The sequence below is a fragment of the Oncorhynchus keta genome, chromosome 31, assembly GCF_023373465.1.
Source record: "Oncorhynchus keta strain PuntledgeMale-10-30-2019 chromosome 31, Oket_V2, whole genome shotgun sequence".
NCBI lineage: Eukaryota > Metazoa > Chordata > Actinopteri > Salmoniformes > Salmonidae > Oncorhynchus > Oncorhynchus keta.
The window spans coordinates 18,748,095-18,762,623 of NC_068451.1; the positions used below are offsets into that span (position 1 = coordinate 18,748,095).

Sequence of the window (14,529 nt, forward strand, 5' to 3'; positions counted from 1 at the left end):
ATATTCTAACAATGGGAAATAGGCGAGAAAATAAGAATCAACACAAAATAAACTGTCAATAAATGTCCTCATATTTACTATTTCTTCTCTGACACAGCACCTGAAAACAACATCAATGTCTATGGCTCTTTCAGATCCTGTGGTTTTGTTCACTTTGCATCAATCAACCAATAATGAATTCTGAATCTGTGCAATTGCTGATCCTCCATTCCAACATTCCAATCTTTCATTGCAATTTCTCTCTTCCCAGCAGCACTAGCAGGGTCTCGGCCAATTAGGCAGAGCGAAATACGTGGAGTCCAATCAGGGATCAGTCCTGTCTGGCATCTGGAGTCACCAGGTCAACAGTTTGGCATTCCTCAACTCGGCAGGCGGGCGATATGCGAAACAACGCACAACGTTGGAAATTAGCATGAGAAATGTGTGTTTACTCGTGTATATCAAAACACACTCGTCAAAAGGCCCTGCCTCATTAAGTGGGCTAGGCAATCAAAAGGTTACTCATTTATTCACTCCCTTCTCTCTGCAAACGAAACATCAAAACGCTGCTTAAAAATAACTCTTATTGTCGACAACAGGAAAACTGAGAATTCTGTCAAATTAGCATATTATATGGTAGAAAGTAAAGTACAAGGGCAAAGATAAGCTTGGCAACAATAACAGCTTACTGACAAACAGTTTTTGATTCAATTTCATGTGAACTTCCAATGATGTTTGATTGGAGTTTAGCTGAGAGCTGGGCTGAGATGAGTGCTTTTGCATGCTTTTCACATTCATAGCGTATGTCTTTACATGTATGTAAAAGGTTGAAATCTCTATTACATGTGTAGCCCTAGACTGTAGTCACACTCACTAGCCCAACACGGTCACTATACTAGCAGGACATTTGGCCACGTGACAGACATGACATCTGCTAGATGACTGGTCTCCCCATCTGGCTTAAAATGCTAAATGCATCACGAGAGTTATTGAGAGAGAGATAAAAAGAGGAAGTTAGTCTGAGTGAGAAAGAGAGTGTAAAGAAGGGAAATGCACATAGAGAGAGAGAATGAGAGGTGGTGAGACAGAGACAGAGAGAACCAGACACAGAGAGGGAGAACCAGACAGAGAGAACCAGACAGAGAGAGGGAGAACCAGACAGAGACAGAGAGAACCCGACAGAGACAGAGAGAACCAGACAGAGAGAGGGAGAACCAGACAGAGACAGAGAGAACCCGACAAGAGACAAAGAGAACCAGACAGAGAGAGGGAGAACCAGACAGAGAGAACCAGACACAGAGAGGGAGAACCAGACAGAGAGAACCAGACAGAGAGAGGGAGAACCAGACAGAGACAGAGAGAACCAGACAGAGACAGAGAGAACCAGACAGAGGGAGGGAGAACCAGACAGAGAGGGAGAACCAGACAGAGAGAGGGAGAACCAGACAGAGATAACCAGATAGAGAGAGGGAGAACCAGACAGAGAGAGGGAGAACCAGACAGAGAGAGGGAGAACCAGACAGAGAGAGGGAGAACCAGACAGAGAGAGGGAGAACCAGACAGAGAGAACCAGACACAGAGAGGGAGAACCAGACAGAGAGAACCAGACAGAGAGAGGGAGAACCAGACAGAGACGGAGAGAACCAGACAGAGACAGAGAGAACCAGACAGAGGGAGGGAGAACCAGACAGAGAGAGGGAGAACCAGACATAGACAGAGAGAACCAGACAGAGAGAGGGAGAACCAGACAGAGAGAACCAGATAGAGAGAGGGAGAACCAGACAGAGAGAACCAGACAGAGAGAGGGAGAACCAGACAGAGAGAACCAGACAGAGAGAGGGAGAACCAGACAGAGAGAACCAGACAGAGAGAGGGAGAACCAGACAGAGAGGGAGAACCAGACAGAGAGAACCAGACAGAGAGAGGGAGAACCAGACAGAGAGAACCAGACAGAGAGAGGGAGAACCAGACAGAGAGAACCAGACAGAGAGAGGGAGAACCAGACAGAGACAGAGAGAACCAGACAGAGAGAACCAGATAGAGAGAAGGAGAACCAGACAGAGAGAACCAGACAGAGAGAGGGAGAACCAGACAGAGAGAGGGAGAACCAGACAGAGAGAGGGAGAACCAGACAGAGAGAACCAGACAGAGAGAGGGAGAACCAGACAGAGAGGGAGAACCAGACCGAGAGGGAGAACCAGACAGAGAGAACCAGACAGAGAGAGGGAGAACCAGACAGAGAGAACCAGACAGAGAGAGGGAGAACCAGACAGAGAGAACCAGACAGAGAGAGGGAGAACCAGACAGAGAGAACCAGATAGAGAGAGGGATAACCAGACAGAGAGAACCAGACAGAGAGAGGGAGAACCAGACAGAGAGAGGGAGAACCAGACAGAGAGAGGGAGAGCCAGACAGAGGGAACCAGACAGAGAGAGGGAGAACCAGACAGAGAGAACCAGATAGAGAGAGGGAGAACCAGACAGAGAGAACCAGACAGAGAGAGGGAGAACCAGACAGAGAGAGGGAGAACCAGACAGAGAGAAGGGAGAACCAGACAGAGAGAACCAGACAGAGAGAGGGACTGGTCTAGAAGGGCAGAGGAATGAAAATAAAGAAAATAAGGTAGAGAGAAATAGAGGAGAGAACAGGGGCAGCGGTGAGAGTAGGATGAAACAGAGGAGGGAGGGGAGGTGAGGGGGTAGAGAGTTTAAGCTGCCTTGCTGGAAAGTCAATAGCAGCCAGCCGCCCGCTCCCTAGAATATCAATAGTGTCACCCCACCTCCACTCCCCTCTAGGGACTTCCACCACACGGATGATACATAATTATGAAATTGTGAGAGGAATTAGGAGAGAGGGATTTTTACACACTAATCATGAACAGATAGAAAGCGACAACCCTCTTCTTATGAGGGTATAGTGGGCCGGGGTGTCAGGAACATAATGAATCATTAGTTGTGCTGTGTACTAATTGCAGTGTGAGTATGTGAACGTGTGTGTGTGTGTGTGTGTGTGTGTGTGTGTGTGTGTGTGTGTGTGTGTGTGTGTGTGTGTGTGTGTGTGTGTGTGTGTGTGTGTGTGTGTGTGTGTGTGTGTGTGTGTGTGTGTGTGTGCGTGTACGTGTTATCCTGTACGTGGGACGTCAGAGATCAGGCTCTCCGCTTCACAGCGCTGAATGGGCTTTGACTGTATGGGCTTTGACTGAATGGGCTTTGACTGAATGGCCTTTAACTGTATGGGCTTTGACTATATGGGCTTTGACTGAATGGGCTTTAACTGTATGGGCTTTGACTATATGGGCTTTGACTGAATGGGCCTTGACTGAATGGGCTTTAACTTCTTCGAGATAGGGGGCGCTCTTTTAATTTTTGGATAAAAAACGTTCCCGTTTTAAACAAGATATTTTGTCACGAAAAGATGCTCGACAGCTTTGGAAAGAAAAAACTCTGACGTTTCCAGAACTGCAAAGATATTATCTGTGAGTGCCCCAGAACTAATGCTACAGGCGAAACCAAGATGAAATTTCATACAGGAAATGGTCCAGATTTTGAATGCGCTGTGTTCCAATGGCTCCTTATATGGCTGTGAATGTGCCAGGAATGAGCCTGCACTTTCTGTCGTTTCCCCAAGGTGTCTGCAGCATTGTGACGTATTTGTAGGCATATCATTGGAAGATTGACCATAAGAGACGACATTTACCAGGTGTCCGCCCGGTGTCCTCCGTCGGAATTATTGCGTAATCTCCAGCTCCATGCGCGTTTCCATTTTCTTCAGAGGAGAAAGTCAACTGCCACGAATGATTTATCATCGATAGATATGTGAAAAACACCTTGAGGATTGATTCTAAACAACGTTTGCCATGTTTCTGTTGATTTTATGGAGTTAATTTGGAAAAAAGTTTGCGTTGTAATGACTTAATTTTCGGGGTTTTTTCTTACCCAAACGTAAACGGAGCGATTTGTCCTACACAAATAATATTTTTGGAAAAACTGAACATTTGCTATCTAACTGAGAGTCTCCTCATTGAAAACATCTAAAGTTCTTCAAAGGTAAATGATTTTATTTTAATGCTTTTCTTGTTTTTGTGAAAATGTTGCATGCTGAATGCAAGGCTTAATGCTATGCTAGCTATCAATACTCTTACACAAATGCTTGTTTAGCTGTGGTTGAAAAGCATATTTTGAAAATCTGAGATGACAGTGTTGTTAACTGTATGGGCTTTGACTGTATGGGCTTTGACTGTATGGGCTGTGACTGAATGGGCTTTGACTGAATGGGCTTTAACTGTATGGGCTTTGACTGTATGGGCTTTGCCTGTATGGGCTTTAACTGTATGGGCTTTGACTGTATGGGCTTTAACTGTATGGGCTTTGACTGTATGGGCTTTAACTGTATGGGCTTTAACTGTATGGGCTTTAACTGTATGGGCTTTAACTGTATGGGCTTTAACTGTATGGGCTTTAACTGTATGGGCTTTGACTGTATGGGCTTTAACTGTATGGGCTTTAACTGTATGGGCTTTAACTGTATGGGCTTTAACTGTATGGGCTTTAACTGTATGGGCTTTGACTGTATGGGCTTTAACTGTATGGGCTTTAACTGTATGGGCTTTAACTGTATGGGCTTTAACTGTATGGGCTTTGACTGTATGGGCTTTAACTGTATGGGCTTTAACTGTATGGGCTTTAACTGTATGGGCTTTGACTGTATGGGCTTTAACTGAATGGGCTTTGACTGTATGGGCTTTAACTGTATGGGCTTAGACTGTATGGGCTTTAACTGTATGGGCTTTGACTGTATGGGCTTTGACTGTATGGGCTTTGACTGTATGGGCTTTAACTGTATGGGCTTTGACTGTATGGGCTTTGACTGAATGGGCCTTAACTGTATGGGCTTTAACTGTATGGGCTTAGACTGTATGGGCTTTAACTGTATGGGCTTTGACTGTATGGGCTTTGACTGTATGGGCTTTGACTGTATGGGCTTTGACTGTATGGGCTTTGACTGTGTGGGCTTTGACTGTATGGGCTTTGACTGTATGGGCTTTGACTGTATGGGCTTTGACTGTATGGGCGTTGACTGTATGGGCTTTGACTGTATGGGCTTTGACTGTATGGGCTTTGACTGTATGGGCTTTGACTGTGTGGGCTTTAACTGTATGGGCTTTGACTGTATGGGCTTTGACTTGAGCACCGCGAGTGACAAGAAGATGCCCCCATCCCTCCTACTAATTGGGCTACTTTTGCATACATGTTGTTGTCTGAGTGAGGGAGGGAAATGCTGTAAATCAAGAGGAGTGGATGTGTTCTGAAAGATGAGACAGTGTTAGAATAAATATCGCTTTGATGTCATACAAGCAAACCACACACCCGTGAGTGCAAATGTGCACTTCACATTTCCATATTTGAAAACTCATGTCATGTACAGTATCAACATACAGTATAGTACCAGTCAAAAGTTTAGGCACAAGGGTTTTTACTATTTTCTACATCGTAGAATAATAGTGAAGACAATAAAACTATGGAATAACACATTCTTAAAAGTAGCCACCCGTTGCCTTGATGACAGCTTTGCACATTTTTGGCATTCTTGGCATTCTCTCAACCAGCTTCACCTGGAATGCTTGAAGGAGTTCCCACATATGATGAGCACTTGTTGGATGCTTTTCCTTCAATCTGCGGTCCAACTCATCCCATATCATCTCAATTGGGTTGAGGTCGGATGATTGTGGAGGCCAGGTCATCTATTGCAGCACCCAATCACTCTCATTCTAGGTCAAATAGCCCTTACACAGCCAGGAGGTGTGTTGTCCAGTTGTCGTGTCTCACAAAGACACGACAGTTGGAACCAAAAATCTCCAATTTGGACTCATCAGACCAAAGGACAGATTTCCACCGGTCTAATGTCCCTTGCTCGTGCTTCTTGGCCCAAGCAAGTCTCCTCTTATTATTGGTGTCCTTTAGTAGTGGTTTCTTTGCAGTAATTTTACCAGGAATTCATCCTGATTCACGCAGTCTCCTCTGAACAGTTGATGTTGTGATGTGTCTGTTACTTGAACTGTGTGAAGCATTTATTAGGGCTGCAATTTCTGAGGATAGTAACTCTAATGAACTTATCCGTTGCAGCAGAGGTAACTCTGGGTCTTCATTTCCTGTGGCGGTCCTCATGAGAGCCAGTTTCATCACAGCACTTGATCTCACAGACTATCTCATGAAGCTGGTTGAGAGAACGCCAAGAGTGTGCAAAGCTGTCATCAAGGCAAAGGGAGGCTACTTTGAAGAATCTCAAATATAAAATATATTTAGATTTGTTTAACACTTTTCTGGTTACTACATGATTCCATGTGTGTTATGTCATAGTTTTGATGTCTTTGATGTCTATCTATAAAATGACACCCACCTGACCCAGATTGTGATTTATAATGGAATGTTTCTGGACTGTGCAAACAACAACAGTAATTGTGTGATAGTGGGGAAGCAAGGCTGTGTTCCAAACAAAAAACTACACATGTGGTTGCTTCAGTTCCTCAATGGCAAAGTAAGAGAGCTCAAATAAGCACCTTATAATTGCTTCTTTCCTTGAGTCAAAACTGCATGGAAATGACTTAGGAACTGTGCACAGTTTGGAGAGGTGTGTGGTGACTTGGAGATACCAGTTTGACCTCTCACTCAAACCCTTGCAATCGTTTTTTCTTAGCTTGCATCTACTCCAAAATGTCAATGATTATGCATATTATGCTATTGCAGAGTATTTTCAGATTTCGTTATTGACAATTGCTGTGAAAAATGCGCATAAAATCAACAGTGTAATGTTTGGAAGGGTTTGAGTGAGAGGTCAAACTGGTGTCTCCAAGTGGCCACACACCTCTCCAAACTGTGCACAATTCCTAAGTCATTTCCATGCAGTTTTGACTGAAGGAAAGAGACAATTATAAGGTGGTTATTTGAGCTCTCTTACTTTGCCATTGAGGTACTGAAGCAACCACATGTGTAGTTTTTTGTTTGGATTCAGTCTTGTGTCAGGTGAACTGTGATGACCGCACATTTCTTCATATTCTCCAAAATGTTCTCTTTCAATTGCTACCATGGTCATGCATATGCTTTTTATAGTTATTCTGTTAGAAACATTTACATTTGGGCCCAATTTCCACAAGTGTAAAGGGTTAAGTTTACTCCCTGACTTGTCTGCCAACCCTAGCCTCTCTGTGTGTGTGTGTGTGTGTGTGTGTGTGTGTGTGTGTGTGTGTGTGTGTGTGTGTGTGTGTGTGTGTGTGTGTGTGTGTGTGTGTGTGTGTGTGTGTGTCAGTGGTGGAAAAAGTACCTAATTGTCATACTTGAGTAAAAGTAAAGATACCTTAATAGAAAATGACTCAAATAAAAGTGAAAGTCACCCAGTAAAATATTACTTGAGTAAAAGTATTTGGTTTTAAATATACTCTAAGTATCAAAAGTAAATGTAATTGCTAAAATATACCTAAGTATCAAAAGTAAAAGTACAAGTAGAAATCATTTCACATTCCTTAAATTAAGCAAACCAGACGGCACAATTGTCTTGTTTTTTATTTATTTACGGATAGCCAGGGGCACACTCCAATACTCAGACATAGGCAGTAGGGATGACCAGTGATGTTCTCTTGATAAATGTGCAAATTGGACCATTTTCCTGTCCTGCTGAGCATTCAAAATGTAACGAGTACTTTTGGGTGTCAGGGAAAATGTCTGGAGTAAAAAGTACATTGTGTTATTTAGGGATGTAGTGGAGTAAAAGTAAAAGTTGTCAAAAAAATATATATAAATAGTAAAGTAAAGTACAGATACACCACAAAAATTACTTAAGTAGTACTTGAAAGTACTTTTACTTAAGTACTTTACACCACTGGTGTGGGCTACAACCTGTACACGGCACTTCAACTTGTAACTGTTATAATAGCCTTTTCGTATATCTGTTGAATGTTATGTCTGTTTAATACACCTCTGCTTTAACTTTTACACCAGTGTTCAAATGGAAAGGTTAACGGTGTTTGATTTAATGAAAAGATATTAGCAATAAAGTTTAGAGTATAAGTGTGGCCAGTAAAACAGTGGATTTCATCATCTGAGTCCAGATATTCTCTGTAATCTGCTAGACTCCAGGCTGGGCTCTATTGTCTGATATTCCCATTCATTTACTACAGGATGAGACCATGCATCATACTAACAGCATATAATGGGTTATACGCATTTCTTATTCATATGGAATATGTGCACACAAAAACACGTTGTTGCCAATTGCTAATTTTTTTATTTTATTTAGTCTCTTTTGTAAGCTTGTTTTATCATTGCTTAATTCCAATGCATACTGACTGATTTGGGGCAAAGACAAATCCCCAAAATATGTGTTATTCCAACGGATGTATTTTGTGTTCACATTACTAATTCAAACCCTATCAATAGTGAATGAGAGTCCAATCACACACAGTCATACTGAACTCAACATCATAGACAAAGCCAACATCTCGTAACACAAACCTCTAAATCTTCATTGCACCTGAGGGGATAATTAATTAAGTATTTTAATTGAATGGAAACCTTGGGAGTCATTGCGAAAACCTCTGAAAGCAGCACTTTACTATATACAGGGGGAGTGAGTTTAGCCCAGCAGTGAGTGACGGAGAGGTAGGATAGTATGTTAAATGAGCTGAGAAGACACTGACGCTCCCATCTGCCAGCTACTGTTCCCCTGCCGCCCTGTTCCCCGTAGTAGTTTATCCCAGAAAGCATCTGGGTAGTACGGTCTGTCTTAATGTAGCATGTCATTACTGCATTATCTGCACACATGATCAGGGCATAGAGAGGGGGGAGGAGAGGAGATGAGTAGAGGGGAAAGAGGAGGAGGGGAGGGAGTAGGGAACTCAGGAGTAGTGCTTTGTTGAGTTTGTTGAATGTTTTTAGACATGTGCCTTTGTGATGTTACCATTACATTATACTAACCTCATTTATCAATATTCCACCTGACATTGATACTACACTTGACATTGAGGAATAATGCAATAAGGGTAGCTCCTCTTGTACTACATGCTGATTAAATAGGATTTTGACTGTCAACCAATGCCTGCCAGGTAAGGCTGGGTGGTATACCGTATTTACCAAACGTAATTAGCTATACAGCCTAATAATACCAGTATAACGTGTAGAACCAAATCAGAATGTTGTTTGTGCAACAGTATCTTCTAAATGAGTATATTCCCAAACGGGGGTACGGCAAATAAAAATGGGATTCGCGTTCACATTTTTTATTTTTTTTTAATCTAGACATTTTCAAACAGTACATTTAGAATTTCCAAAGGGGCTACACATTTGGGTGAGTTTTTTTTCTCGGCTGAGTAGCCTCGTTTCACTGCCAAAAATCAAATTAAACCATCGAGTGTTCAGAGAAATAACAACACAATGTCAAATACCGGTGCCTAGTCAAATAAATAACATCCAATCACATTAAATGTTACTCTCTTGCGGGAAACCTTCACTCTTGCGCAGACAGTTAGAAACTAAACATGACAATTTGAAAATTAAGCCACAGGAGTTTTTTGAGCGAGAATTAAGATTACTTTCGAGTAATAAGACGTGTAAAAGCAACAGATTCCATGAATAAGGGGATAGAAGAGAGTCTTATATGGTGAGCTAGGACAGGCAAGCCCCATACTATTGTGGATGACTTATTTCTTCCTGCTGCCACAGATATTTTATTTAACTAGGCAACTCAGGTAAGAACAACTTCTTATTTACAATGACCGCCTAGGAACAGTGGGTTAACTGCCTTGTTCAGGGGCTGAACAACAGATGTCACAACAGACCTTGTCAGCTCAGGAGTTTGAACTTGCAACCTTCTGGTTACTAGTCCAACGCTCTAACCACTAGGCTACCCTGCCACCCTGCAGATTAAGCTTGCTACATTACACCCTTTCCGGGATTCGATCTACCCAACCTTCCGGTTACTGGCCCAATACTCTAACCACTAGGCTACCTGCCGTATATATGGCTGGGACAATACTAGAGGAAAAACTATACAGACAATTCCTTCATTAAACAACAATGTTTCACGGCGCATCAGTAACATGGCAGGAGATGTTTTGAAATAATTACTGCTTCGCTTACCAGCCAGTGAATTATATGCGTTACAGCTGGATGAGTCAACAGACGTGGCTGGCCTGGCACAGCTTCTGGTATATGTCAGTTACGTTTATGGGGGGTCAATTAAGGAAGACATCCTCTTCTGCAAACCACAGGAAACCAGGACAATAGGAGAGGATATTTTTTAAAGTACTGGACAGCTTTGTGACATCAAACGGTCTTTGGTGGTCAAGATGTGTTGGTATCTGTACTGATGGCGCAAAAGCCATGACAGGGAGACATAGTGGAGTGGTAATGCGCGTGCAAGCAGTTGCTCCCAACGCCACTTGGGTACACTGCAGCATCCACTGAGAGGCTCTTGCAACCACGTACCTATGTGAGAGTGTATTCTCGGCCCTCACTAGCATGAAAACTAAATACAGTCAAAGACTGTGTGTGGAAAATGATTTAAGACTGAGACTCTCTCCAATACAACCCAACATTGCAGAGTTATGTGCATCCTTTCAAGCACACCCTTCTCATTAACCTGTGGTGAGTTATTCACAATGTTTGATGAACAAATAAGGTTTCAAATGTAAGATGGCTAAATAAAGAGCAAAAGTATTGATTATCATTATATTATTATTTGTGCCCTGGTCCTATAAGAGCTCTTTGTCACTTCCCACGAGCCGCGTTATGAAAAAACTCACACTCATTCTTATGATAAATAAATGTATTGTATAGTGTGTGTGTGTGGCAGGCTTACAATGATGGCAAAAAACAACATTTGAGAGTGCGCTGACCCTGGTGCTAGAGGGGGTACGCAGCTGGACGAAGGTTTGAAGGGGTACGGGATTATAAAAAGTTTTGGAACCACTGTTCTAAATCAAAGAGGAATACTAGAAGTGTGATTATGTTAGCTACATGATGTAGCTTAGAGAAAATATGACATGTAGCCAAAGATTATAGGGTTCCCTAGGAAACACTCATCAACACTCTGGTTCCTACCCTGTCACAATAACTCCTCTCTGGCATTTTCATTCATTGTCAAGTCCAACAACACTCTATTCAAAGTGCCCAGTATTATATTCTAACTATAGAATTAGAATAATCGTTAACTCAAATTGCAACATTTGGTGAAAAATAAGGCCTAGGTTATTTTCCCATATCGTGCAACCCTACGTGGCAGTGTGGAAATGATTTCAAATCATTTTTGGTTGAAGTTGAATTGAACAGTATAAAACAATCAGAATGGAGAAATACCCATTGAAATCACTTATGTCTGTGTTGCCACTCTAGGGTCACACTACACATAAAGCAAGTTAATAGATTGTATTATTCAAAAACATGAAATACCATGAAATACCATCATACCGTCATACCGTGATATGATATTTTGGCCATAATGCCCAGCCCTACTGTCAGGGGTGTCAGTTTCACATCAATGTGTTTGGATCTCATTAAGAGAACCCCATTCAGCTGACTGGATATAATCACATCAAGAGCATCACTGACTGGGAGGTTGTTGCAGCTTTGGGTGATGTCATACAGAACAGACAGCTCTATTAAATAATAGGTAGAATACTAAAGGAGAACACTATAATCAATCAAGTGTATGGGTAAAGGTACATGTTCTGTACTACACTCTCAGAAGGAGTACTGTAACAAGACACACTCAAAACAACGCAAACACTTCTCTCTGCTGGCCAGGCTGACTGATAATTGCATTAGCTGGTGAAGGTCTAAGTGTTTTCTGCTAGGTTAATGCTAATGTTATCCAGCCATATCAGATAGCAGACACTCTAATAGCTTTCATGTCTCTGATTATTCAACAGGGACACACACACACACACACTTAGAAGCGATGTATCTTCAGTCAGAGGCTGTTTCTTCTGAAATAACCTCAACCAAAGAAAAATAACCATTTTAAACCCGATCTGTCATCTGATTGACACACACACACACACACACACACACACACACACACACACACACACACACACACACACACACACACACACACACACACACACACACACACACACGGTACCGGAGTGCCAAGTCTAGGACAAAAAGGCTTCTCAACAGTTTTTACCCCCAAGCCTGAACAGGTAATCAAATCAAATTCTTGTGGGGACTTCTGGTCTCCACAATAATAGTTAAACACTTCCATGCACGCACTCACTCACGCACGCACTCATGCACGCACACACACAGGAGGACAAGCCACTTTCTCTGTTAATCTACTGTCTATCTACTCTGCTCCTCACTGGTTACAAATATAGCTATTATACCCTCCATTTTACAGTTAACACATACTGGAGTGTCTCCGGTTCTTGACATACAAGAGCACTGAAGAGTGGCACATTGGCAAACAGTTCAATATGCCATGCTGCCTCAATCTTGATTTTGATTGCTGATTCTAATGATTGGTCCGGGTCTGTGTCTCTGATTATGCCTCAAATGGCACCCTTAGGGACCCTGGTCAAGAGTAGTGCACCACACAGCGCATAGGGGGCCATTTGGGACATAGCCTCTGCCTCCACACAGTCAGGTTGTTTTCCTTTCAGCTGCCAGGTCATTAGAGCTCCTCCAATAGTCTTGTCTGTCCTCCCACTAGGGAAAGACTGGTTCTGGTGCCTCTCCCTCCCTCTCTCCCGCTCCATCTGTCCTCCCACCACGGAGAGCATTGTGGCTAACGCTAGCTGCTGGCTCTTTGGTTAACATGCATACAGTATGTCTGTCTCTGTCTCTGTCTATTTAGTTATGTCTGTCTCTAACTCTACCTTCTAGTCCAGTTTGGACAGATACTTCAAAGAGAGAATTCTTTCACAAAGGCTACATGGTGACATAGTGAGAACACATGTTCTGGCCTGTCGTACAACTGGAACTCTGCTGCATCCCAAATTACAACCTATTCCCTTTATAGTGCACTATTTTTGACTAGTGTCCATAGGGCTCTGATCAAAAGTAGTGCACTATATGGGGAATAGGGTGCCATTTTGGACATAGCATATGTTTACAAATTAAGAGGTGGAAGCAGGTTTTTTCCCCTGACACCCCTCTCTGGGAATAATCCTCTATTATTAATACATGCATTTCAATGAGGCAGGCGGTCGGTCGTCAACAGGATAACTACATTACTTATGGAAATCCTTAGTGACAATATTAGGTATGGAGTGTTACATAACCCACGATGCCTGAACCCCCCTTCTCATAGGACTCCTCTACACAACACCCCCCTTTCACACCATCCCTCCCATCCTCCATGACCCCATTCACTCCATCACTCTCCCTACCTTCTCCTCTTCCTCAACACACCTCTACACAGAGCCTGTAGGATTCTATGACATATTGACTGTAGGATTCTATGAAACTGTAGGATTCTATGACATATTAGTGATGCTCAGGACAGTGCTGTTTACTGTAGTAATATAGTCATGATAATGAGCAGCAGTCTTACCTTCACGTTGTCTGGATGCAGTCCTCCTGGGTGCCTGTCCATGTACTGGCACAGGTCTGTGTGCTGTCAGGGAGAAAGAGAGGACCGTTAGATTACAATATGTCTAAATAAAGACACATAAAAAATCATAAAAACAGATGCATTGTAATTAACCAAAAATAAGTCAATATGAAAAAGGAAGTAAAAATACATTTGTACAAATGTATTCATGCTGTTCCGTATTTGACGATATTAATTTGAAGTGTAAAAGCAGCAGAGAGAGGTTCTTGGCAGTGAGAATATTGGCTTTTTGTTTATTGTGCTGCTAGTCTTGAATGTACCTTGGTTGGAATGTGAGCTTGGTTTGAGGATGGAAAAATCAGCTAATAGCTTTCCCCTTGCTATTCAAAGCAACTCTGACCTACTGTCATCCGTCCATGATAAAATATCAGTAAGGCGCAAGGCTGGAGACACAAACTCAATCATTGAATTGCAGCAGACGTCACTTGCAACATTTATTTTCTTCCCCAGTCTGTCTCCTCCGTCTGCGGATGAATGATATCCGGTCTATATCAACAGAATGATCCACAGAGGGAACCTTTGGTACAAAGCCCTTAATGTGATTGTGTGGAGGGATGAGATTGGGAGTGACACTGTCTGTATGTCTTTAGGTGCTACATGTAAGCAGAGTCGTCTGTCCGTCTAGAGAAAAGATGAATTACCGTGATCTGCACTTCAGTGATTCATTCTGCCAGCAGACCCGGGGCACACACACACACGGACACACACACACCACAGCTCGTGGGGCTGGGTGATATTTGCGTACCCCCGCTGCTCCTCACACCGTGAGATATAAATGTGTTTCCTTTCATGAATAATTCAACCAGACGCTCAAACAAGCTTCAGCCATGCCTGTCCACCTTACTCAAAACCTGCCCTCCCTCCCTCCCTATCTGTCTTTTCCTCTCTCCATATCTCTCTCACCCCCACTTTCTCTCCATTTCTTCTCTCTCCCCTCTCTCTCGG

At 42.7% G+C, this 14,529-nt stretch overlaps 1 protein-coding gene across 3 annotated transcripts in view; it reads right to left on the reverse strand.

Annotated features, from left to right (window-relative positions):
- The window catches only part of LOC118372994 (cyclin-dependent kinase 14), a 284,041-nt gene that overhangs the window by 196,464 nt on the left and 73,048 nt on the right, over positions 1 to 14,529 (reverse strand). For all 3 annotated transcript variants that reach the window (XR_008088001.1, XR_008088002.1, XM_052489873.1), the window contains one exon: positions 13,525 to 13,587. Coding sequence is in view for 1 of the 3 variants with exons in the window: in XM_052489873.1 (XP_052345833.1) it covers positions 13,525 to 13,587 (63 nt within the window). In the remaining 2 variants the exon portion in view is untranslated. The remainder of the gene's footprint in view (positions 1 to 13,524; positions 13,588 to 14,529) is intronic.